This window comes from Vidua macroura, chromosome 1 (genome assembly GCF_024509145.1).
Source record: "Vidua macroura isolate BioBank_ID:100142 chromosome 1, ASM2450914v1, whole genome shotgun sequence".
Taxonomy (NCBI): Eukaryota; Metazoa; Chordata; class Aves; order Passeriformes; family Viduidae; genus Vidua; species Vidua macroura.
Window position 1 is genome coordinate 115,191,732 of NC_071571.1, and position 27,806 is coordinate 115,219,537.

General features: G+C 35.7%; 1 protein-coding gene across 1 annotated transcript in view; it reads left to right on the forward strand.

Moving 5' to 3' along the window:
* Positions 1–27,806, forward strand: part of LOC128814067 (lipoxygenase homology domain-containing protein 1-like) — a 132,043-nt gene that overhangs the window by 67,543 nt on the left and 36,694 nt on the right. The window contains exons 22-30 of the mRNA XM_053989636.1: positions 974–1,184; positions 6,328–6,479; positions 9,193–9,271; positions 10,816–10,947; positions 11,424–11,605; positions 12,137–12,223; positions 15,841–15,973; positions 18,559–18,698; positions 23,108–23,360. Of these exons, the coding sequence (XP_053845611.1) occupies positions 974–1,184; positions 6,328–6,479; positions 9,193–9,271; positions 10,816–10,947; positions 11,424–11,605; positions 12,137–12,223; positions 15,841–15,973; positions 18,559–18,698; positions 23,108–23,360 (1,369 nt within the window). The remainder of the gene's footprint in view (positions 1–973; positions 1,185–6,327; positions 6,480–9,192; positions 9,272–10,815; positions 10,948–11,423; positions 11,606–12,136; positions 12,224–15,840; positions 15,974–18,558; positions 18,699–23,107; positions 23,361–27,806) is intronic.

Here is a 27,806-nt window from a genome sequence, read left to right on the forward strand (position 1 = left end):
TTCTCTCTCATATAATTTATTCATCCCTGCCATCAGTTTCTCTGAACTGGTTTTTCTAGTATGGTTTCTCTTTTTCCCCCTGTTATTTATTGTCTCTTCCTTTTTCCTCTTAATGAATTGAATTTTATGATTGAGCTAAAGAAATAATCTGTTGTATTTTGATGCTCCTCTTTTCTTTAGTGAAAGAGAAACTAAGCAGACTAGACTAACCACAAACATGATCCAAAATGAGGAGTACTCAGAGGGCTTTTCTGAGTTATTTCCAAGAACCTCTGGTAAATATGAAAAAAAAAAAATAGTATGAAGATGGAAGTGCCCTGTCAGAGGAAAGGCTGAAGTCAGGTCATGTGGACTTCTACTATCTGAGCATATCTAAAATGAAAGAGCAGGGAAAAGAACCCGAGAAGTATTGAATAGGAAAACACAACATCACTTTTCTCCCCTTTTTTTTGCTTACAGTAAAAAAAAAAAAATATTTTAAACCACTAAGTATAATATCTAAGGCCTCCTCTGCTTTCACCTACTCAAGCAATGGTATGTCCTAGAGATGGTGTATTATCTCCAGTAGAAGTAGATTGGTTTTTTCCTCAAGTATGAATGCAAGATTTTAATGTACAACTTCTATGATCTAGAGTGAGGATGAAGGATCTCTTGGATGTTTCCTCAAAACTGTCCAAAGTTTTAAAAATTGGTTAAATCTTATGTGCCTGAAAATTATCTACTGAATCTCTATAATATATATATATGAACATTGTGCCTTGTTCTGTGTACAAATTTAAGCAGTGACTGCCATTGCTTGTTCCTTAATATCAAACCTCAAGCATTCCATCTCCTCATTCATGTTTTTAAATCTGCCCCAATTTTTTAACTACTGAAGTTTGTTCAACTATTGCATACAGCTGCCAACTATGTTTGTTCTGGCACAATTTTTTTTGAAATGAGATCCATTCATCTTGTCTTTCTCCTCACATAGGATGAACTGGCAGATATTGGCTCAATATACAAAGTTCAGGTAACTGGCCCACACAGTGAGCTAAAACAGCCGTGGCACTTAGATTCACTGCATATGAAGCACACAGGCACAAAGGAAGAGATGTATTTAGCTTTTGACTGCTGGTTCAACCCTAAAGAAGACAAATGTGTGGAGCTGCCAGCTCTCTATGCAGATCAGGAGCCCTTGCCTGGTAAGCTATGTCCTTTTTTGTTAGTGGGGTCAGGATCTGTCTCTGGAATACCAGTACATCTCTTTTGGGCCAAAAATACTGTGTGAAGATTTCCATAAGCATTTGGTATTAAGGAATGTGATGGTTTTGCACATGTATTTACCACAAAAGAGAAATCATTGGTATGAGGATTATGAGAGATGCTCTAACTGATGATACCAAACATAGTATTTGGCTTCTTCCACATTAGATGATGTTCCAGTTTTAACTCTTGATTCTTTATTATCTCTTCAAATTAATGCTATGTCAGCTGAAGATGAGTACAAAATATCATCTACTGTGTGATACTATTTGTCTCTTCCTATTCACAAAGAAATGTATGTGATCTAGAAACAAAGTAATGAAGAAAAGTATTGTAGACCCTCTACACAACAAAGGTAGAATTTTTAAAATGCCACAGTTAGCCAGCAAAGAAATATTCAAGAATTTCAATAACACTAGTGTTTTATTGATGTCAATGAAAAATTCCTAGCACAGCAAGTGATATACTACAAAAATACACATCAAGTTGCATGTTTCTCTGCTGTTAGTAACACATGTGAATGATATGATGCCAGAGAGATAATTAAGTGATTTCTGCCAACCACCCCTAACCACTTCCCCTGGAACAACCAATTGTATACTGATAACTTGATCACTACTACTTAAGGACAAGCTTCCCATTTATTCAGCTCATTAGAATAAAGAGGATTGATGGAGAGATTAAAGATCATATATTGAGGCTTTTAGTGCCAGTTAAGAGGTTTATTGCTAGAGGCTATAGAACAAAGAGTGTTCTGCTTAAATGGAAACTAATAGAAAAAGAGGGAAGCAGCCCAGAAAAAGAAATAAAATAGACCACAAGGACTTTTGCGGACCATTCTCTAAAGAGAGTTTCCTAAATATTTCATCTAACTTAAAGCTGAAACTTGAAAGAAACAGCAAAGACCCTTTAAATTTCTGGTTTTGAGTGGGTTTGCATAATTTAAAAAATTGTCACCTTGTATTAATGTACTGAAAAATCTTACCATTTTAGACTTTTGATCCATCAGATTCAAAAAACATTGGGTGTTGGATGCTGGATTATGAATATAGTAATTCTATATCTTATTAAAAGGTGCTATTTCCCTAAATTATTTAAGAAAAAATGAGAAGGACTGTAAACATGAACAATTATTTTCTGAATTCAAACTTGATAATTTTTTTACTTCATATAAAAAGTCCAAAAATTTTAAGAAGTTAAAATTCTAGACTATTCCTCTCAAAGCCTCTATAGTGCTAAGAGCCAAATGGAGATATTGTCTAAAAGCATTATTCTGATATGTAAAATAATTAATTATTGAGGTATATTAGAAATGTAGGGTGTTTTTCTTGGAAAATTTCTGGGAAAAGACATGTATATGGTCTCTCTCAAAAATTAATCTTTAGATGGGAGTATCTACCAACCTAGAAAGTTTCTCACAAACCATTTTGTGAAGTCCAGTGATTTACAACTGGAAGTGTTAATATCACTTTTATTCTTTGTGGTCCAAATACTACTTCAGTCTAAAATGTCTTTTTTGTTATATTTTGGTTTTATTCATAGACACACACACATAAGAAATTAATAAAAATAATAATAAAAATTAATATGTATTTACTCTCCTATCTTTAATTTATGGGCTTTTTTTTCCTTTTTAAATTAACATTAGGTGATTGCTTTCGGTTTTGCAATATGTGACTTACATCTGAAAGAGAATTTTTATAAATAGGATTGGGAAGAGACGAAGAATGACAAGCTTGAACAGAATACCTTATCTTAATAGATTTTTGTTGTTGGGGTATGCTGTTCATACAGAACACAATCAGAATGCTCCCAAACTCAGCTTAAAAACTTTTACCCCATTTCTCAACATCCCCTTTCTGTTATGACTCCTTTCATAGGGGCTACTTTGTATAATTTTATTTCACTTAAATAGTGGAAAATTAATAGTAAATATTTGCTATGACTGCATTGAGCTTTAAATTATGCATCAATAGATTCAGCAGATTCAGCTGAAAGTACCGATTCAGCAGAAACACTACATACATTTCTAAGCTAAGCTTGTGGGTCTGTATATTAATGATTCAAATATTAATAGACAAAAGCAGTAAAAATGTGAGCACTGTGCTTTCTCATCTACCTCCACAGAAGTGGCCAGCCACATGAACCAAAATATTTTGATCTTACTCATAAAAGTAGCCTTCTGACTTCAACAAATCTGCTCACATGGCCCAGTTACAAAGATGAGGCAACACTCTGAATGAACAACACAGAAACTTCGTATCCTAACTCCCCTAAAAGCAAAATGCCATTGACTAAATGCTAACTAAAGTGTCACCTGGACAGCTCACATATTTTCAACCATCTGGAACTCCAGAAAGATCAAGTCTGTGTAGCTGTGCTGACCTTAATGCAGCTATGTTGTCTTTTACCTGGTAGCACATATTTAACTCCCTTGAAGAAAGGAATGAGATATGTTTGGGCCCCAGGCTGGGAAAACTCTTGGTTTACTTCTTATCATCAAATATGAGTGATACCATAAATTATAAGAATTTTCCCAGTCCTTAGTTTAAATTATTAAAAAAAAAATAGTCCCAGGTGGAGTCCGTGAAGCAAATATTGCTACAGTGAAATAAAGTTACATTTAAGCAAGCAGATTTTCTCAGACATCATCCTCATGAAGTAAAAAGTAAAGACAAATAAATAGATTTCAGAAGTTTATTGAAACAAGCAGACTTTTATTAGCAGACTTATGCAGCTCTTATTATTTAATGAATCCATTTTAATATTAATGTTGCAGTCTATACCAACCCACTCTTTTAAACCGTTAATCCTGTTATGGGACCTTTTTATTTTAGAAATAGAAAGAAATGGCTATATAAGATGTCACAATATTTGAATTCAAACCTTTTGATTATAACACTCAACATGAATAGCACCAACTTGTGAAAAGAGCTGTAAGAAAAGCTTAAAATAAATATCCTCAGAACACTTTTTTTTTCTCCCTGTTTTCCTATCACCTACACATAAAACTAAATGACAGCTTTAGCTTCTGTGTTCATTGAATCATTCTTAAACCTACTAGAACTTTCTCATAATTATAATATTTTTAAAGAATGTACAGTTTGCTTAAATAGACCTTTTTTATTTTGGAAAAAAATTGATCGAAGAAGAAAAATATACTGAGAATAGCAGAAGTTTCCAGGATGTATACTCAGATATTCATGTATCCTATGATGTACATTAGACTGAAATATATGTTTCAGACTTGAATAATGTGCATTTCCGTGCTCTCTAGCTTGTTGTGTCAGCTGTGAAACTGAAAGTGCTTTGTTTCTTCTTGATTTCATGTCTGTCTAAAGCACCACTCCCCTCCTTTGCACACCAGAGTTGCCTGGGAAAGCAGATATTGTAGAGCCAGCCAAGTTCCAGGGAGGGACAGGAGGCAGAGAGGCTGGAAGACTTTCTCCAGCATGTAAATGTTACGTAGTCTAGATGTTTTCTGTGTTTTACTGCTACAGTGATGAAGGCTGTGGGAGAAAGGGCTCATAATTTTTGGTAGTCAAACATAGCTCAGGACTTGTAAAATGCTGGATTTTAAGGCTGCTCAGTTCTTAAAAAAAAAGTCTTCATGTTTGTGATAGAAAAAGTTCAAGAGATAATAGAAATGTTTTCAGATACATTCTTGGTACATGTGCACTGCTCATCACCTGCATCCCAAACAAGACTCTGCATTTTACAGTGGAGAAAAATGTTGTTCTTATAAAAATATTAGACAGTCGTGTTTTACAAACATGTGTAGCTACAAGAGCATAGCTTTTATTCTTAGCCTGAAGAAACGATGCCTGTGGTTGGAAGCAGAGGAACATTTAGACTATCTAAATTTAGACTCCTGAGTTCTTGTGTTTTTCTCTAGAATGTGTGGGAACCCATTAGAGGTGTTTTCTATAGCACCTGCCTTCCCCTGCTGGCTACATAAGGATCTCAGTCCTAATATAGCCACCAAAGTTAGATTGCTAAATCAACAGTACCAGCTCATAACACAAATGAGCCCAAATGAACACACTATGCAAATGATAGTTACTATTATAAACTGAATTAGAGCACACAACATCAGAAGGAAAATAAAATCTATGCCCCCAAAAACCCTTCTTATTTTGTCCTGGGGTCCTTGTTGTTAAAATGATGCAAATAACAGTGAATATTGAGATTGTGACCTGCTTCTGTTTAAGTGTTTCCTTGTTCCTTGTTTTCCATTCCAATGAAATAGGTCATTTAAAAAGTGAGCATAGGAGATTTCCATGAAGTTTCTTTGACATGAATTCAGTCTGGTCTCATCTGCATCACTTCCCTATGTATTGTCACAAAAAGAGGCAAAGAAGCAGAAGCTTTGTATAGGGGACGTGGGTGTCTATTCTAATCTCTATCCTATGACCACAGCTGAGAAACTCAGGAATCCTTTCCCTTAAACTCAAAATTCAGTTATCTGACCTGGATTTGTGGGCTATTATATCATTAATGGCAGGTTCTGTGGAGAATGATACAAAATGTCAGGAGGATTTTCTATTTATGTGCTAAAGCTGATGTTGAAAGAATTTTTAATTCATTATCTTTATTTTGTATTAACATATTTTAACTTAAGATCATTGTGATAGTATTATGGTCTAACTAGTGATAAATAAAAACAGTGGGAGGGAAAATCAAAGAAATATTAGTAAATAATAGAAAGAAAAAATTAGACTTTCAGAAGAGGATACATGTATGGCTTTTTTCCAAAGAAGGATTTTCCTACCTTATATGGAAGGGGACAGTACACAAGAGATCCTGTGCCCCAAACAGCAACCAGTAGCACTTATTTTCTGGGAGTGGTGTCAGACCCGAGCAAATCTATATTCTCTAGATTGTAATCCTGTTATGCAGCAAGAATGTGTTTTGGTTATGTGTATGTCACCAGAACTGAAGAGGCCTTGTTTGGTGGTACAGTATGGGATTAGGGTGAAATCTGCAATTCTAAGAATTGGTATATAATGTAGGTGTCAGGCAAGATGACAAGTGTTTTCTCCTGCTGACTTTTTGGGTTTATTTTGTCTATTTTTTCTGAAGTTGTGGAGTATGAAATCCATTTGCACACGGGAGACTTGAAGAAGGCAGATGCCACTGGAGAAGTTTATCTTCGTATACAAGGAGAAAAAAGTGACTCGGGGAAGCGATGGCTTAACTCAAAAAACAGCCTGATCACTTTTGCTAGAGGGCAGGTAAAATAATGAGGAAAAATGTAACTGAATCTGTGTGTCTTTTTGTTAGAACTTATATTTTCAGAAAACCTTTTATGGATAGAGTATAAAAAATATTAATGTTTTATATTCCATATTATGATTGTCTCCATAGCTAGCATATTGTTTTTAAGCATCATTACTGTTGTGCTACAGTAAAACAGTTAAGGTGATAAATTAATTCTGAATTGGACTAAATGACCTCTAAGAGTTCTGTTTTAACATTGAGGACTTTAAAGGCTGGGGAAGCACCACTGCTTTATTAAAATATGCCTGTTTGTTAGAAGTGATAATATTTCTGTAGGATAACTCGCATTTGCAGCCACTCCATCTAAAGTAATCTATGAACTTACCTTGTTAACTTTCCAGAACACTTGTCGGTGTTTCAAGAAGACTCTTATTTTTTCATGTTTCAAATTTTTCCATACACTTCTTGCTTTTTGGTAAACATATTGTTGCTTTTTGAGATTAAATGGCTTTTCCTAGAAGAGTAATTCCTTGAGTAGTTATTGGCAAAAGAACAAACTAAAACAGACTTCAGATCAAAAGGAAACATCTCTTTCAAATCAGAACATATCTAGCTGATACTTTATTAGAACCTAGTGTTTAGAATTACATCTTGGAATTTTTTTTTTGTTTTAAGGAAATCCTGAAATGAAGTACCTGGAAATCTTATTCTAGGGAGTGTGGGAGAGAGTATTTCACTCTTGCCAGCCAGCTTAGTGTGGTTTCTCCTCTGGTGCAGAAAGCTAGAGAAATGTACTTGATATATGCTTCATTTATTCTTTACACACACCTGTGTTTATTTTATGTGCTTTTCTTACTATCTTTAAATATTCTAGAAGCTACAAGGTTTTTGTGTGAAAAGAAACCCGGATCTTAGTCATTATGTCCTCTGTATTTTCTTTCTCCATTCTGGAAGAGAATATGCATACCCAATGTCGTGCTAATCAAGAGCTGATCAAACTGGTAGCTCAGCGTTCACAAGTTAAATCTGAAAATAATGACAGGATAGTAGAGCTCATCTTCTTTGAAGGAGTAATGTAGGAAATTGTATAGATTAGTCTTTCTGATGATAGTAGATAATAGTCCTGTGTAGTATGTCTTAAGGATAGTGTCAGAGATATCTGAACAACAAGACTGCCTGCTACAGTGGGTAAGGTATCAGTACAGACTGGAAGAGGGACAGATTCCTCTTTCTTTCAAAAACCCAAACCTTTTAAAAAACTTCTTTATTTTATAAGAATGTGTTACATTTTTTGCCAAGAATAAAACTTGTAGAGAAAAACCTGAACAATAGCACTTGACTTCTGTGAATACTCATTCCTGTGGAAGTACTACTCATCTGCAAATTCACAAGGATTTTTTCTGTATAATCCAGATTCTGTGTCAGTTTTTGAACAGGCTTGTTCAGACTTGCTAAATCCTTCCTCTGAAATTCTAAAGGGCTTTTCTATATCCTGGGCTATAAGACCCTAATCTTCTTCTTATAGGAAAGATTTCGAGTAGCAACTCTTTGGATATTCACTCTGTTGCAGTTCTCTTTACTCCAATTTACCCTCAAATGACAAATGCTCTGGTTTTAGTTATTGGTCTTTTTTTCTAGATTATTCTTTTGATCAATATTATTCTCACTGACATTGAAATTCTGGAACTGTGCCACTATGGGAACAATGCAAGGGTTTTATTATTTTTTTTCAAACCCACAAACTAGTCCCCAACTGTTATATTCAAACTTGCGTTTTCAACCCAAGACAACTGCTTCTGTGTTCAACACAATAAATCATGAAGTCACATGAAATGAAAGTCTTATCTGTAGAGATTTAATTTTGCAGCTGGTTTCTCAAAAGATTAGATGAACCCATTCATAAATTGTATACTTCCAAACCTCATTTCTTCAGGCTCAGTTAAAAAAAGCCAATGAATATGCATTTTAAGCAACATGTGCTCCCAGTGTCAGTGCACATACTTATGTGAGCTTTCCCAGAGATTATGAAGATGACTGTTCAAAGGAGAAGATGAGCATATATAGGCAGAAAAGTGAATAAACTATAAAGATTTATGGTATGGAAAAAAGGAAAGACTCCGTGAAGTCTATTGATCATTCAAGTCTGTTGTATGTAGAAAATTTGGCCTATTGTAGAGATGATTTCAAGGAGACATCCTTATCCCAAAAGCACAGTGGTTGAAATCTTTGCAGATACCATTTACTTAATTCCCATTTACATGCCTAATTCCCACTAAATTAATTGTGAATTTTAGTGAAAATTAAATTGCTCCAGATTTTCAGAATTATTAGACATCTAGTATTTATCAGTTTCATTGCAAGTTAGGTTCTGGACCAAAGTAACTTTCAACACACTAAGATTTGTTTATTTCAGTCCATGAAGGTATGAGAAAGGAGAATTTTATTGCTAGTGTGTGTATCTGATTTTTCCAAAAATACTTCCTACTAAATACAGAGGCATTCTGAAATTCATAACTCATAATATCAACTGGATAAGAAAAGATGAGCTATAGTACATAATATTTAATTATGAAGTCAAACACAATTAAATGGTATAGATGAGATAAATTTGCTTTTATCAAGGTGCAAAACAATGATCAGACACACTAGGCTAAACTGATAAATACTCAAAACCAGACCCCTATTAAGTTTAACTAAAATATAATTTTGATTATTTTCATATTACAGGTGGATATTTTCAAAATCAAATCTGTATACCTTGGCAAGTTGAATCAAGTTTGTGTTGGATTTAAAAGTCTAAGAAAAGGTTGGTAATTTTTTTGGTTAATGTAAGGTAATAATGATGTAGATTATTAGATTTAGGTGATCCTAGTACTTTGGAAATGTCTGAAATTTAACACAAAAGTGTTTTAAAAAAATTTAGAAAACATGAAATTGATTTCCATTTTCTGGTGTTCATTATTTCTTTTGGATTATACATGTCAAGTATCCAGATCCAGCTTGGTTTTACTAAAATGTGCAAGGGATTCCAAGGAAATGTTGTGACGATGTAAAATTGTAAAATTATATATGAAATTGTTCTCCATTGAAGTTTCTATCTTTTTATAAGCACAGTCAACAAAGCTTTTGTTTTTCATAAAGCAGTATGCCATCATGCTTTTGAAACTTGTACATTTTGTCTTGCTGTACATTTTTAGATGATGGATATATCAAAAAAAGGAATTTATTTCAGGGCTATATGCTTCTATGTAAAGATAAGAACATAAAATTGGTTCATTAGATTGAGAAGTGGTACACAGAAGAGAGGCTGTTCTGGCCTCACAGGTTCTTTCCTTCTAATCCATGCAAAATATTTTTTAAGGGATCCTGCATATGTGAGGTTGACTGGCAGATTAAAAAGGCTTTATTGCTGCAGCATGTTTTCTCATCCTACTGCTGACTCCAAATCAGCTATTATAGCTAAAAAAAATTGTCTATTTCTTGAAAACAAATACCAACAACAAAGAGTATTATGAATTGGTATTTTATTCAATCCTTTGGCTACAATTTTTGCCCATTGTTTTTTAAAGACAACAGAATAGAGATTCTACAGGTATTTTACTCCTGCAGGGTAATGTTGATAATAGAAATGATTGTTCCAGAGTATGATAACCTGAGTCTCTTGTTCCTTCTTCTTTTCTAAAGAACCCCAAGATTACAAAATGGCTCTGTAGGTTAAACTCAGACTCAGAAAAACAGGATGGGAGACTATTTCCTAGATGGTTACATTAAAATGAACAATCAAACTTTCATTCACTTCAGCAAGACTGGGAGTGTAACCAAGTTTACCAAGACTCGGAGATGTGACTCCACAAATGCTTTGTTTCCAAACAAACATAGTTTCAAATCAAAATAAAACTATCTGGTTTGTTCCTTACTATATAGAATGGTATCTCCCCAGAAAGAAAGCTGTGGGTTGAGTGGATTTTCTGATGGCTAATGTCATAGAAATCCTGATCCTTTTTGCATTAGGACATTGATAATATAATTTCCTATTGGGGTTTCTTGTGTCTAGAGATTGCATACAGAAGCCTTTCCATACTTTGAGGTGTAATAGATCATTACAGCAAATCTATCCCTTCATTTAATTTCACAAGATCTGTAAAAACATCGACTATTTTGGAGTGTAGTGGAACAGATAGAAACACATACACATAGCCAATATATTTTCATAAGTTTTATTTCCTTAAGAAGTCTGTCAAAAGAAACCTTTTATTGATTTGATGAAGATAGAAACTTATGACTGCATACACAGAATATTTTGTTGCTTAAAAGGTATAAATTAATAATGTCCTATTTATTTTCAATCAGATGGGTGGTTTTTGGAAAAAATTCTTATAAAAGAAGTCTTCTACCCTTTTTCTACACATGTGTTTTTTCACGATGGATGGATCAATAAACGCTCCAAGGAAGATTTTGTAGAAGTCGCAATTCCGCTCAAAGGTAGTGCAAGCAGAAGTGTCCTTCATTTCCATGAGTCACTCCTGCATGGCAGAGCAGTTCACAACTTGTTACTTCACACAGTAAGAACAACTTAGCATTGATACCCCAATGGTGAGGGGCACAGGCCTGGACCAAGGTGAATCATGCCTTCTGTAAACAAAGGGGAAAAAATTATGCCTGGGATGGAGAAATTTGAAATGGCAGTATTGAAAGATTCTCCTCTGGCAGGACTTCTCCTGTCCTTGGAGCAATACAAAGAGAAGAGGCATGGCCTCTGTGTGAGTGTGACATGGATTCATGAGGCCACTGGCCTGGTTTTCTACCCCTCCATGGGACTAACATGAATAATGAGGGGTTTGTGGCTTTGTTGTCTCAATTTCCTGTGCTACATCCAGCACTACTAGGCAATATAATCTTTTGGTTTATACTGCCTTATAAAAGATATTGCTCTAAATATAGGTTTGCTTTTACTGCAGAAACATCTGTGTCATCTCTTCCCACGGAAAATTTAGATACAAAAAGTAGAGGACGATGGCAAACATGGGTGCACTGCACACAAGTACCAGAAGATGTTCCTAACATTCAAGTTGTTGCATTTGGAAGAAAAGGGAAATCCCCTACACAGAAAGTTCAAAATCTAAGTGATACTCCCTTTTTGGTTGGTTTCTTTTCTACTTCATACAAGTCTTACCAAATAGTTTCAGTAAAAATAAGAATTGTAGCCAATATGTATGACATTATGTGTACTGGTTGCTTGTCACAGTTAATGTTTATACCTCTATGTCTTAAATAAACACTGCTTGGAGAGCTTCTCACTTGTGGGTCAAAACATATCACATAGGAAAACTCTCTTGAGGAAATGCCAAATTTGATGTGAAAAACCCATTAACTTTGAATTAAGTGAGAGGAAAATAACTGGCCTTGAAAATACAGAATTCAGTTATATATTTCCTTCCTTTTGTTGTGTTGGCCTGTGCTCTGCAACCATTCCCCTCAGTAAAAAATAGACATAATTTATGATACAAATGTGAGTCCAAATTAACTTGCACTCTTAATAAGTGTGCAACATCCTAACACTAACCTCATTGACTAATATTATTACCTGCTGTATTTATCTTTTTTTGGGGTTTAAAATATGCCATGCAAACTGTTGTGTATGACATATAGTTAATTTTTTTCTTTTTAACAGTTGACCATTGGTGATATTGGAAATATAACAAAAGTCTCCTTTGTGTTACATGGTCCATCCTTGAGAAGAGGAATTAAACTTCGCAAGGTATTCCAAATATAACACATATGAACTTGCAATAATTTGCAACATAACAGTAAATAACTTCTGTTGAGACACAGATGGTCTCAGTTACCTGGTATCTACAGATGATTGCTTACAGCTTGCAGATGTCTTTGTGGGCAGCTTGACCTTGTTTGCACTTGCTGAAGTGCATATTGCTACAGCTCTTCACTGGTGTGCAGAACCAGTGCACATATCATCCTTACATGGAAGACAGTGTTTCCTGCTGATGTTAGGAAATGTTACTTCCTGCATGGAAATCCTGACAGTCTCCACACTCAGACCAACCAACCTGTGGAAGCCAATTAAGATAATATTCAGTGTCTATTCTTTGCAGTATGGCCATCAGTGGGCCTCAAACCTCTGATTGTAGTTTAATACGTCTTTAAGAATTCTCATAAAAAAGAGTGGAGAAAGGAGTTAATGCTGTCAATCTTAAAATAGAATTAGAATTTAAAAGTATTCTTAATACTTAAACTTGAAGGTTAGTTCAAGGAAAAATTGTGTCAATGAGCTCTGGCTGTAGGCAAGGGCAAAAAACCCCACTGTGGACATAGCACTGAATTAATCTGAAGTAGAAGAATGCTTTCCTGAACTGTTCCACAGAGTCCCTTAACCCTGCTATGGATTTGAAAGATCAAGGTGATTCCTTAAATGCATAAAGACTCCAGAAACCATTCTGATGGGAAATGCTAGAGACAGCTGCGTTCCAGACTAAAATGTCAATGGGCTTGTGGCACTCAAAGGAATGTTGAGTCTGAATTTATGAGATCCTCTGGGGATAGAGGAGGAGTTTATCTTACATTTTCTCCCCAAATGTGTTCTGTGTCAGCTAATTTTGTACTCTCCGTTTAGGCTATAAAAATGGAAAGAATAGGTAAGCAAAGCTAATTTCTCATTTTAAATATGCGTCCCCAGGCCATTTGATAAAGCATTCAAAAATATTTTGACACTATGTTTAATATATCCATTATGTAATATAAGACTTCAGTCTCCAGACCTGGTGGCACAAAACACGGCAGAATATTCATAAATGTAATAGTTTGCTTTCTGCTTTCTTTTCCAAAACAACCCTATGCTAAGTGATTTTTGTCTGTACTTTAAAATGCTTCACAATTCATTTAATAATTGGTTTATTAGTAGTTATAAATTGTTGCAATCTACAAGAAGTCAATAGGTTGCTATAGATCTAAGTAGTTTCTTGTATGCATGTGCAACCCACAGCACAAGCCACGAGAGCATCTATTGCTTTTGCCATTAATATGCTTATAATATCAAATACCAATTTATTGTATATTTATAAATTAGTTATTCATGGAAGCATAATCTAAAATGTAACAAGTTGGTCTCACTGTAGTAGGATTCTTATAGTGCAGTAAAAAATAGAGATGTTGTATAGAATCAGAAAAATGACAGGCAGCAGTCAGGATGTGTAAGCTTTCTGTGAACCAGTGGTCAAACCCAGCCTCAGCTAAATAAAATTACCTTCTTTGATTTCTTTTTAAGTGAAAGAAGTAATATTCAAAGTTCCAGAAGTTTCTCAGAAACACAGATGAAACTGCAAAAAGGAGATAAAATCCCTACGTTCATTTTGTTACTCTCTGTCTTCTCTATTTTGATGTTTACAGGGGTCTTCCAACTACCAGAGTATTTCCTGTTGTCTCCTACAGTTTTCTGCAAAATTCTGTAGTGCATTAAATAACCCTAGCTAAAAATTATGTATTTTCTGTAACTTCTGAAGAGTTATTTACTATAGAATGAGTACTATTTCTTGCTCAAAACCAGTTTCTGGTCTTTCCTAAAATAGAATACAAACCCATTTTTTATGTTTGTTTAGAATATAGAAACACTGTATGATTTGAAGATTAAGTTCACACTTAGATGTAATCTTAGAACTAGCAAGAATTTGTCAGGTAAGTTTTATTTTAAGGCCAAAGTCTACATAAATCTGCACACCTAATTTTTATGAGTCCAGTTTCTGCAGGCTGTCAGCCTGCACATGCAGATAAACCTCAGTGCAATTTTAAGACAGATAGGAGTTTGTGATATGTATTGATATTTAGGGTTGATAGAAGTTAGGGGAAAATATTTTTGTATAAGAAGAAGTTATACATTTAATATTAAAAAAAATTGTCATTGCAAGTGCAAAAAAACCCTATTTTTTGTAAACAATGGGCTGCAATTTTAGTGGAATTTAATACTACGTAAATAAATCTACCTTTTATCCAAGTAATTAATAGTTTAAGTCTGGAAATGGTTATGGTGTATTGTTTACTTTCATCTGGAAGCCCTGTGACTAATCTTGTAAATCACTGGACAGAATAAATAAGCAGTAATGGAAAATGTTAGGTTATTGCATTTCTGAGAATTCAAGACAACACAGTCTGACAAAATTTTGGAGAGTGAAACTGTCAAATTCCCAATAATTGAGTTTATCTCATTTAATTATATAAATATTTATGCATCTCAAAGCTTGCAGTTTGAGATTTGAATCACACAGATTTTTGCTTGAGGAAACCTGTACTCAGTATTTCTAAACACTTGTATATTTATTCTGTATGATGAGCACAAAGTTTTGCTATTGCAGCTGCTCTCAGTACTGGAAAGAAGTGACCACAATAATTTTGGGAATCCCTGCCTAAGAATTCCAGTTACTTACTGTCCTGATGAAATTAAGTTTTTGTTTCTTTTTGTTTCCTTTTGTTTTAAATGTCTTGGATATGCTATTTCTAGACAAAGAGATCCTGAAGACTGAAGAAACTGTTTCTGCAAAGTTGCAGACATGAAGTTAATGAAGTTCAATATTGCATGTAATATTTATGAAGTTCAATATTGCATGTAATAGTTACCACAAATGTTTCAGCATATACTTGATAGATTTTTACTCTGTATTTTATAACCTGACCTAGGATAGAATATATGATCTGAATTGACCTCCTGTGAATCTGATTTCCACCTTGACCCTCTCAGAGGGGATATGTGAGCTCCTAAGGCTGTGCTTCCTCAGCTGGTTTGGATGTTCTAAGTCCACACATTTGGAACCTAATTTCTTCACTCTCCAATAAATATTTAAAGCCAAGTAGAATGAAGCTGGACCTAAGCTTGCCCATTCTATTGAAATTCATTCTTCAAATAGCTTATTTCCACAGGCAGCCCTGAAAGCCACTGGACACCTAATTTCTGCCAACTTTGAAAATCCTACCTGAGATATAGTGAGATTCATTTAAAAAAAAAAAAAAGTAGCAAAGCAAATGTTGTTGCAAAATGGGCATATGCTATTAAGATTGATGTAACTGTATTCATTCATTTGACATTCTGAAATTGCAAACACATACAGGTCAATTTAAGCTGTATCTCTCATTGGTTCTTTATAAATGGGTCCTATGCTTGTGGTGATACGCAATGAAGAATACACCTATAAACATCAGGCTGCAGAATTAGCAGCCTGAAGAAGCTGCTCTAACTGTTATTCAGAATCAGATAGCTGTTATAAAGTGTGTGCAGGAGTTAGTAAAAGGAAGAAATGTCAGTTTCTATTGGGATGGAAATAGGAAATTAAATAATTCAAATAAATTAATTTCTTTCTCTGATTCTGCCTGCAGCTTCAGCTAAAAGACCTGGACACTAAACAGGAGTTGAGCTTTCACACTGAAGCTTCATATCTGTTTGGAGAAGATGGATCTGAGACCGTGACAGAGCTTGCTGCGGTTAGGCCAGACCAGCCACCACTCAGGGGTATGCTATTGAAATGAAAAATAAATACATGAGCAAATGCATGCATACACACAGAATTGTAAATTGTCTAATAGGATGAACACAAAGCACAAGACTGCAAAGCATTTTATATGTATTAAAAAACCACTCAAAATTACTTTTAACTATCCATTCAATAATCTGTGGGATCACAGAATCACAGAATCATTAGGGTGAAACAGATCTTCAAGATCATCAAAGCTCCAATCCATGCCCTAACACCTCAACTAAGCCATGGCACTGGGTGCCACATCCAGTCTTTTTTTAAACACATCTAGGGATGGTGACTCCACCACCTTCCCAGGCGGACAATTCCAGTACTTTATCACTCTTTCAGTGAAAAACCTTTTTCCTAACATCCAATCTATATTTCCCTTGGCACAGCTTAAGACTGTGTCTTCTGGTTCTGTCAGTTGCTGCCTGGAGAAAGACCCCAACCCCCTCTCTACAACCACCTTTCAGGGAGTTGTAGAGAGTGATAAGGTCTCCCCTGAGTCACCTTTTCTCCAGGCTAAACAACCCCAGCTCCCTCAGCCATTCTTCATAGGGTTTGTGTCCCAAGCCCCTCACCAGCCTCGTTGCCCTCCTCTGGACGCGCTCAAGTGTCTCAATGTCCTTCCTAAACTGAGGGACCAGAACTGGACACAGCACTCAAGGTGTGGCCTCACCAGTGCCGAGTACAGGGGAAGAGTGACCTTGCTTGTCCTGCTGGCCACACTATTCCTGATGCAGGCCAGGATGCCATTGGCCTTCTTGGCCACCAGGGCACGCTGCTGGCTCATGTTCAGCCGGCTGTCAGTCAGTACCCCCAGGTCCCTTTCTACCTGGGCACTGTCCAGCCACACCATCCCCAGCCTGTAGCACTGCAGGGGGTTGTTGTGGCCAAATTGCAGGACTCGGCACCTGGACTTACAAATGTCCTCTTATTGGACTCTTTCCATCCATTCAACCATTCCAGATTTCTCAGCAGAGCCCTCCTACCTTCCAACTGATCGACACACGCTCCCAGCTTAGTGTCATCTGCAAATTTACTAATGAAAGACTCAATCCCCTCGTCCATGTCATCAATAAAAATATTGACCAGAACTGGCCCCAGCACAGAGCCCTGAGGGACACCACTGGGACTGGACGCAGCACTGTTCACCACCACTCTCTGGGCCTGGCCATCCAGCCAGTTCTGAACCCAGCAAAGAGTGCTCCTGTCCAATCTGCGGGCTGCCAGCTTTTCCAGGAATGTGCTGTGGGAGACAATGTCAAAGGCCTTGCTGAAGTCCAAATAGGCAACATCAACAGCCTTTCCTGCATCCACCAGGTGGGTCACCTGGTCATAAAAAGAGACCAAGTTGGTCAAACATGACCTAACCCTACTAAACCTATGCTGGCTTGGTCTGATACCCTGGCCATCCTGTAAGTGCTGTGTACAGGTATCTAGTTAAAGCATTTTCTTCTGTTTTAAAACAACTGACATGTATTGTTTTCACTAGACTAAGTACCAATTCGAAAGTCTGAAAAATGCACAGAGCCCAGTTAGTGTATTTGAATGGCAGTTTTCAGAAAATGGCTGATTTACACTTAATGAGGGACTAATTCATAGATTAAAAAAAGGCCGGTACAAAGTCATAATGGCATGAATTACAAAGAGAAAGTGCAGGGTTTTTTGAGGTTTTCTTCAAGCCCCATTTCTGTCTCCGAAGCCGTATTTCATTTCATCTTTGTATTTAAAATATGATAACATCTTCCTTTGTTCAGATTACATTTTATGAAATATGTAGAAAAGAATTCTCATTCATTACACTATGAACAGAAGTCTTAGTTAAAATATTTAAAACTTTTTGCATGTTGTATCTAACCGGAGGCTAGACTGCAAATGGAAATATATCTTAAGAGTCTGTTATAGCATTTAATTCTTCACAGAACCCATTAAAAATCCTCTGTCATACTGCCTCAAGGAATATGTACTGTATAACTCATCAGACAAAAGTCATGGCAAGTCATCCTTTGTTGTGAAGAATAATAACAATGCATATTTGTATAAATAGCTGAGCTATATCTGCTGAACATATTAAATCATGTTGGCCATAATTCTCAAAGTATGAGATTGAAACACAGTTCAGTCGATCAGAACAAAAAGTGGTTTTCATCATCTATGTCTGTGTTTTTTTCTTGGTAAAAATGTTAGAGTTAATAAATCCTAACTCAATTTAAGACCTATAATTCCTACAAGAACTCCTGTTTTTTTTTTTTTTTTTACAAAGCATGATAAAATCAGTCTGAGTCTTTCAGGTGATTCCAGAATCCAGAAGTAGGATATTTTCTCCTTCTGTAATGCAAGCATGGATTCTTGCATTGATTCATAAAAGACATTTCATCCATAATGCTGTAGTGTGTGCTGTGAGATAGCTAGCAATCTATATGAAACTCAGAAAATTTATGTCAATTCCTATAACTTAATTCCTTGGTCTTGAAATTAATCTTGAACCTAAAATATATTGGTTTATAATGTTTGATAATTACATTGTTAATAATCTCATTTGGTAATGCCTTGTGTTACTGATTTTTCATGGCAGAAGTCCTTTACTTCATCAGTGTCCATACAGGAACACTGCCTGCATCAGGAACAGATGCAGATGTATTTATCACAGTATTCGGAGAGTGGGGAGATTCCTGCAAAAGAAGACTAGGGCACTCACATTTTGAAAGAGGGCAGGTTAGTACTGAGTCATTTTCCTTACCTGTTTTTTTAATTTATTTAATTTTATTATTTTCTAATACCATATTTCTTTCCAATTGTGAGGTACCAGCATGGATATTACACTCTGGTAACCTGTGGAAATAATGTGTTGCTTGCTAAGTATAGGCATTTTACCTGAATTGCGATTCCAGTTTAAGAATAGTTTGAGTACAAATAAATTTAAAATCCACAAACTCTTACATTTACAAAAGTAAATGTTCTTAGAATCTGGAACTGAATCCAATTATATATGAAATTCTATGGCTTAATTTTCACCTATTTGTGAAGGTAGTATAGAAATATCAGGGCTATTTTCTGTGAAAATAGATTCCTTTAATTTTTTTTTAATCCTCCCAGATAGAGCTGAAAGATTTTAAATGTATTAGCTGCTATATGTTAATAAATCTGCTAAATTGCAAACAGGTAAACCTGGTTGTAAACATAATTGTCTGCTCAAGATAAATCCTATGAGAGATTTTCTGGTTAACCTTTGCTTATTACCATATTAATGATTATATCTACACAGCATGTTCTCCCATACCCTGAACTGAGAGCACTAGATCAATTCATCCTGTACAATGAAGCAGAATCCTTTGCATGTTTTCAAACTGTTTCTTATGCTCTCTCATGCCTGAGATGCCATAACTTTCCTAGGCAACCTGTTCCACTGCTTTCCTAGCCTTGCACTTAACTCTTCCTTCACTAGATTTATTATGCCTTCTTGAGCTTAGAAACTTAGAAACCAGCCACATCATTTTGTTCCAGAGTCATACTCTAGTAATTGATACTTCTTCTTCCATGAATTTGTACAAATTCTTCTATAGACCTGATAAGAATCCACAGTGTCTTGTGTCAATTTAATTGCACTTGATCTGCTACCTGAGTAAAACTAAAATTTCACATACTACTTAAATCTCATTTCACATCTTCCTTTGGAAGACATGGTGAACGTTTTATTCCATGTCACCTTCTCTTTGCTTCTCCCTCGCTTTATAGACCTCTACCCTCTGTATACTTGTATTGCTGCATTGTTCTTTGCAAAGAAGAATGTATCTTTAATCTTCCTACTTAGTCTTTTCTATATGTTGTTCTGACTCTTCAATACTACTTCCTATTTTTTCAGATGCCATTTTCTTTCAGAATCCTGCTGTCTTAGTCCAAACTGTGCTATAACAATATAGGAAGAACTTTATGATGTTGATTGTCTGGATAATATTATTAAAAATACAGGTTAATCTTTGGCATTTCTGAGGGCAATTGTTTATGGACAACTAGAAGGGTTAATCAAAAATGTAAAGGCACATGGTCAGTAACATAATCTGGAAAAGAAGTCTAAAAAGAAATAATTCACACGGCATTTCATACTGGATGTTAATACAGAGTCAGTGATACAGCTCTTAGTCATAAAGAATTCACAGGCACTATGCTGAGCTGCAGAGTGCTGAGTGTCTTCCCAAGCAGATCCTTTGTTTTCAGGGAGCAGTTTTTGTGCTGCAGACAATGAAAGTGTTCTTCAGTTTAGGTATTTTGTGTGTTCAGGTTCTTCATTGTTGGATAGGTTCCTGGGAAAGAGTTGAGCAGTGGGATGGCAAAATGCTCTGACCATACTGAGCTATTTAAGGTAACAAATATTAAAACTGGTGGCAGAGACTGCAGAAGAACCTCATATGCAGTGAATGGGTAATAAAATGGCAGATTAAATTCTTTGTAGCTAAATGAAAAGCAGTGTCTGTGAGGAGGAATAACCCCCTAAATTTGCATGCAAAATGATGGGCACTGAAATATGAAAGTAGTAGGATATCATCTCAGTAGAAGGAAAGCAAAAGGAAAACAGAACAAAAAATTATTAGAAATTATTTAAAAAAGCAAAAACAAACCCAAAAAATCCAGCCACTTCAAGGCAGAAAACAAAGTCATGCTTCCAAAGATATTCACTAGTACAGATGCATAATAGATGTTGTGTTTTGTTGATTCACTTAAAAAGTGCAAGAAGAATGTCAAGTGGTATGAAATATCTTCCACACAAAGAGCAGTGAAGCAAACATATATGGCTTAGTCTGGAAAAGAGATGATGATAAGAGGAAAGGTGAGGGAGATAAAAGATATAAAATGACATAGAGAAAATAAACATTTCTATTTCTTTGTGAAATAAAAGAGCTCAGGAGCATTCAATGTTGTGTGCAGGTGGCAGATTCAAAACAAAAGGAGTTGGCTTTTTGCTAATGTGTAATTAATGCATTTTACTTTCTGGCACAAGATGTTGCAGATGGTAAAGACATATTGGTGCAAAAAGCCATTGCACATTGTCATGGAAGACAACTTTCCACCAAGACTGTTAAATGCAAAGACGTAATCTCTGGCTCAAGCAATCTCTGAACCACAAATTGAAAAAGGCTGAGAGACTTTATAATTCAAGAAGCATCTCTATATATTTGCCCTGTTTTTCAACTCTTCCACAGAAATCTGTTAGTGGTAGCTGTTGGCAACACTATACTAGATGGACTAGATGGATTTGCAATTTAAAATACTACTACCAGTCTTACATTCCTTTTACATAGAAGTACATCAATAAAAAAGTTGGAATGGGGTTTTAATGAGAGGTTCTAACACTAGAAGGTGAAAGAAAGGAATGTAAAGGGCAAACTGTCTTGAGAGACAAGATTATGTCAGCAATATCCCTGAAAAATGTGGAATGTACAGGCAAAGAAAACAAAGTTAAGGAAACTTGAGATACAAAAAAAAAAAAATCTCTCTTGACTGGTAAAGAACACGAATATAAGGAAAAGCTAGGAAGACAGAAAATTTCAACCAAGTGTAACAAAACAGATTAAAATGGGTTTGCAAAACAGTTTAAATAAAATCCTTTTGGCTTTCATTAATTGTACTTCCAGTAGTTTGTTTAATGAGTTCCAAATGTCTTTATACTGAAGGGAAAAAAAAGAAATGTAATGTCATCAACCAAAAGTACATTCTTACTAATGCTGAGGGAGTAGGCAATTTAATGTATTATTATGAGAATTCATTGATAACAATGGGTGATTATGACCACTGTTGTCTAATGAATGTTAATTATTATCACAAAGAATGAAACTAATGATAGGTCCCTTTCTCAATTAGAGTTAGCTGTGAAGGAACATGAGTGTTAGCAATACAGGATATTTCCTCTAAGTCAAAGGTCATGTAGACTGACAGGAAAATTATATTTGGCTTGGAACTACAAAGAATAAAATTAAAAAGCAATGAGTACTCCCAAAAAGTTATTTGCAAGATGTTCCTCCCAGCTAGATCTTATTTTGGGCTACATATACTTACATGCAGGGGTATCACTTGCCATGGTAACTGTTTGAGGATATTGTGGATATAACAAGGTATGAATGCTGGAAGTCCTAAGGCAGTGATAGGAATAATAACTTGGATGTTTTCTTTTTCTGATCACATTGTGGAGAATAGTCTGACACAGACAGGAGAATGGACGAGGTGACATAATTCGTTCTAAAAATCATCTCTTCCTTCATTGCTTTCTGGTCCTCATCCTTTTTCCTGCCTGGTGGCAAATTGGTTGGCAACAAATAAAAATTATAGCGTCTGTTTCCACTATCCATCTGGGGTTTTTTTAATGTCACCCACACACATGGCCATGTATCTACCCACCCACTTACATTATCTTGCACAGAACACATTCATTCTCTCACTCACATAATTTATTCATCCCAACATGCACTAGTGCAGCTGCCATTTAGCTTTTGTTTACTGGTAGCCGTAGCAATATTTAAACAGATGTCTATTTACATCCGAGGAGCACATCAATTCTTGCCTGTATGCGTGTACAGCCTTAGTTATAGTTTCTAATGTCAGTATCTTCCTTTGTTTACATAGTCATCCACAGTATTTCTGTTCAGAGTTGAATAATACAACATTTCCTATTTGAATAATAGGGCGTCTTAGAATGTAAAATACTTGAAAATGTTTTAAAATAAAATGCCTTTTCTAAACAGAAATTTAAGTTACCAGGTCTGTCCTGGTAACTTGAAGAACTCCCTTTGTTTCCTTTATGAGGGATTAGTTGAACTTCAATTTTCATGAGCTTTCTCTAGGTTTTTTGATCAGAAGTTTGTTTCTACCCGAAACAAGGGGATGTTTTTTGTAATAAAACCTGCACTGCAGTGATCATGATGAAGAGAAAATGTATATATTCAAGGATCCACATAGTTTCTGAACGGGTTCTCCAAATATGAATGTCAGCCTATAACATCTTTGCTTATTCTCAGAGAAAGATACTTCAGCATTGAAAGGAATTTGTCTTTCTAAATGCAAACTTCTCAAAGACAGAAGAAAAGATATATGGTCTAATCAGTTTGCTATTATTTTTGCCTCTATCTTCTCAGGTTTGTAACTCTGAAATTAGAGCAGTAGACCTTGGACAGTTAAGCAAAGTGCTTGTTGAGCATCATAATGTGGGTTATGGAGCTGGATGGTACCTTGACCAAGTTGTCATCCATGAATCAGGCAAGACTGAAGAACAATATGTATTTCTTTGCCAGCAATGGTTAGACAGTGGAGTTGGTGATGCACAGATGGAACGAACATTGAAACTTCTTGGAAAAGTCAGGAATGGAGTATTGACAGGAAAGATTTATGGTAAGGTCCAAGATCCTCAAAACTCCTTCCAGCTTTGGTTTTAAATGTAATCAATTTTTTTTTTTTTGTTATTTTTAAGGCTAAAACCAAACTACAGAAACAGTATAGCTTGAATGTGAATTGCCTCTCTCACACCAATTGTCTCTCCAAACACTTTCCTGAGATGGTAAATACAATTAAAATGCTCAGGGAAGAAAAACTAGAGCATAAGGGAGATATTAAGTGACAAAGGCAATGAAGGTACTATGATTTTATTTGAGGTTAGAAAAAAGCTGAAGCAGAAAGAAGTAGGTTGTTCCATATGGCATTCAGTGCGGAGCAGAAGGCTCCTGCAACAGTGATGGAATCACAAGAGATACAAAAACTCTTTTAGCAGAATGTGATTTTCCCTTATGTTCATATATTTGCAGAAAGCATTTGCTTTTATTTGCAGTTTTCTTTTTTACTTATATCAATGGCACAAGTTCTTGCCAACAGTTAGTTGACCTGAAGTCAATATTCTATTCAAACTGTTTAATTAACAAAAAACCAAAATTCAGAAACAACTTAGACACTGAAAACGTGCTTTGCCAGGATACTGTATTTTTTAGCTCTCTCATGTGTCTTTCTTGAAGAGGTGTAAAATGCTGGTTTGGGTCCATTTATGAAAACTGAATCAGAACTGATAGACCAAGCTATGTAAAGTTTTAACTACTCTGAAGGTGTGAGTTTGCATTCTGTATCAGCCATTTTAATCTCTATTAACTTCCATGATCCTGCATATTTCCTTTTATGTTCAGAGAATTTTATACTATACATAGTTGCAGATAAAACTAATAGATTACATCCTCATATTTAGTTATCTATAGTTAGTCCACTTGTGAATATCTCATATCATCTAAGAAAACAGAAATAATGTTACTGATATTACAGAATAACAGAAAATCGTGGAAATATAAGCAAAGTATGAGCAGCTAGAGTAGTGACAATTTCAGAACAAGAAATAGCTGTATTTCACCACTGCATGTATTCTAGGTCTCTATTAAGTAATCCATAGGTGTCCTACATAGTCCATAGAGCAAGGCAGATGTCTCCTGGGGGTAATTCAGAGAAGAAGCCCAAGATTGGTCAAAATCTGTCACATCTTTCTTCACTGATAATATGAAAGGCAAGAGAAATCTTGCATCCTTGTTTACGCACCTTGATTAATGTCTGAATATAGCTGTGTAAAAACAATTTTCTTCCTTGGTTTCCCACACACAGACATAGTCCTCAAAATCTGAGTACAAATTTGATAATAATTTCATGTCTATGGTTATTAATACTCAGTGCTGTATCTACTGAAAATAATTTTTGGTCTGTGTGCATAATAAATCCAGAAATAATATGACAAGTAAGCAGAGAGTCTAGGAAGAATGGATAAATAAAAGACAAATCAGCAAAGAGCAATATACCTTAGGGGTCAGATGGATACCACGGAACTTACTAAATTTCAAGCTAAATCAAATTTTGTAAAATAAGTAAAACAAACGGTAATGGCTCTTCAACCCTTTACTCATTAAAAGAACCTTCAAAGGTGAGTAACTATTTATGAACAATAAAATGCAGACTGAAGATCATATAGGTATAATCCCTAAACAAATGGAATACCTTGTCTCTCTTCTCATTAAGGAACCATAATGTTGGCCAGGGAAGCAAAAAGCAGCTACTAATGGGATGAGCTTACTGGAAATCAGAAAATCTGAAACACAAATGGAACTTTTAGTTCCATTTACTCAAGCAGTGATAATCAGGGTAGTTGTTAGTCCAGTGGCAGGTCTAATAGCAAGGATTTAAAACAATTTTATGAAGACTTAACATCAGCAAACATAATGCCTCCACCTAAAGAATAGAAAGCATAATGTAGGTGACTATGTACCTAGTAATTGTTCACAGGAAAATCATTGTAACACACTTTTGAAGAAATTAATAGTTGAGACAATAGGGGCAAATAGATAATTAGAAGGAATGCACCATGACTTTACTAAAGATAGACTGTAACACAAGAAGATACGACAGAAATATTTTGCAGTAAGACAAATGGAATGACATTGAATCTGTCTAAATTTTGTCTAAATCTGAATTTTATTTTCTTTATTGCAAATTATTAGGTAATTACAAGAAAGTGAAAAGTAGTAGTAAAAGGAAGAATTGTAAAGAGCTGAAGAAGAGACAATGAGTATGTTAATGAGATCTTTTGTTGCTACAAAGCTGGGAGTGCTATCAGGAGATGCAAAGGTTGAGAAATGAAGGACAGGAACTGAACAGAATTCTGTGGCAAGCAGCTTGTATACAATTAGGTGTAAACTCAACTAGCTATTTGAGCTCTCAATTCTGATACGTGGTCCTAATTTCAATTGTTTTGGGTTTTTTTAAGAATTAGGAACTAAATAGTAGCTAAGGGTCCAGAAACTGTACTGCCGTGATTTGTAACGATTTCTGCTACACAAATTCATCAGCAAAAGGACCCTAAAAATACCTGGGTTTGTTATAAGATCACAGGATAATTTTGAAGCAGTAATGTGACATGGCTATGGGGTTATTGTGACCCCACAGTGTATGTAGGCATTATCAGTGAAAATCAAAGTGGATTACTGGCTTTGCAGAGAAATTGTGATATTTCACCAGCAATGCTGTATGTAATTGTGGCCACCTCTGTCCAGAAGGACTGGATCAAATTGGATTAGTTGTAAAGATATGATGACTGAGAAAATGGCAACTCTTTGTTGTGAAAGAGTATTGGAAAAAAGTGACAGATTCAGAATAGCTAATGAAATGCTCAAAATGGACGCAGTAGTGATCTATCAAATTAGTGGTGGCTCACACATCAAGGAGAGAAGAGAGTTATTTAAGCTAGCAAAGTTGTCATAAAAATAAATGGGTTTCAGCAGTCCACTAATGCCTTTCGAAGAGAATGAAAAGATTTCTGAGAAAGAAACAAAGAAATATTAGATTTTTAGCATTGCACTCTGTGTTGGGTTGACCCTGGCTAGATCCAGGTGCCCATCAAGGCTGTTCATCCTTCCCCTCCTCAGCTGGACAGAAGAGGAAAAAAAGACAACAAAAGGCTCATGAGTCAAGATAAGGACACGGACAGATCACTCAGCAGTTACTGCTGTGGACCAAACAAACTTGACTAGGGGAAATTAGCTTAATTAGAGTAGGATAATGAGAATTAAACCCAAATCTATAAACACCTTTCCTCCTTCTTCCTGGGCTAAAGTTTATTCCCAGTTTTCTCTACCTCCTCCCATCCAGTTGTGTAGCAGGACAGGAAATGAAGCAGGAGTAAACCTGCTCCAGCACAGGCTCTCTCCATGAGGCCATAAGGTCCTGCTGGGATTCTGCTTCAGTGCAGGCTCTCATGAGGTCACATCCTCTTTGGACATCCACCCGCTCCATCATGGGATCCCTCATGGGCTGTAGATGAATCTCTGCTCCACTGTGGACCTCCATGGGCCATAGAGACACAGCTGCCTCATTATGGTCTTCACCATGGGCTGCAGGGGAATCTCTGCTCACCCTCCTTCCGCACTGACCTGAGGAACTGCAGAATTATTTCTCTTGCATTTTCTCACTCTTCTCCAGTTACAACTGTGCAAGTCTTTCCACCTCACTTTCTTAAATACCTTATCCCAGAGGTGCTCTCACCATCACTGGTGGTTCAGCCTTGGCCAGGGGTGGGTCTGTCTTGGAGCAAGCAGGCATTGGCTCTGCTGCACAGGGGGGACCTTCTAATGGCTTCTCACAGAAGCCATCACTGAAGCTCCCCTGTTACCAAAACATGGTCACGCAAACCCAATACACTGTTTTATACTTAACTAAGGAGAAGGAAGGAAGCTGCTTTTAAATTGAATTTTAACAAATTTATCAGAAATTATACAATTTAATTTATGTGTTATAGCAGCATATGGCGCTGTACTATCCAACAGTCCTTCCATTCCTGGGCAGCTATATACTGATAGTTTAAGGCCAAGTATTTCAGTAATAAAGAGGTAAAATATCCTAAATTATATCACATGGGATGTGATAAATTTTCATTTGACTTCCATTTTTTCACAGATATCATTGGTTTCATTTACATTTAATGTTCATAGGCATGAAAATAGATTTAGGATTATTCATGAAGTTGTAACGCTGAAGTTATTTTAGATGATTTTACAGATGGTGAGTATTAAATTTTTATGTCAACAAGTGCTGGATTTATGGTACAGATCCTCACCTGATCTAAAGCAATAAACCTTTATTCGCATTAGTTATAGTAGGAGACAAGGACTTTCCTGTTGTGGTTAAGAAGCTGAGATGACTGAGCATTCTGAAGCTGAGGTAGGAAGCTGGAGTTTATGGACATAAACTCCAGGAGTCTCTGATTCCATTACTCAAAGTAAAACAACCTGTTTTACAAAATAGCTATTTGATATTATCATA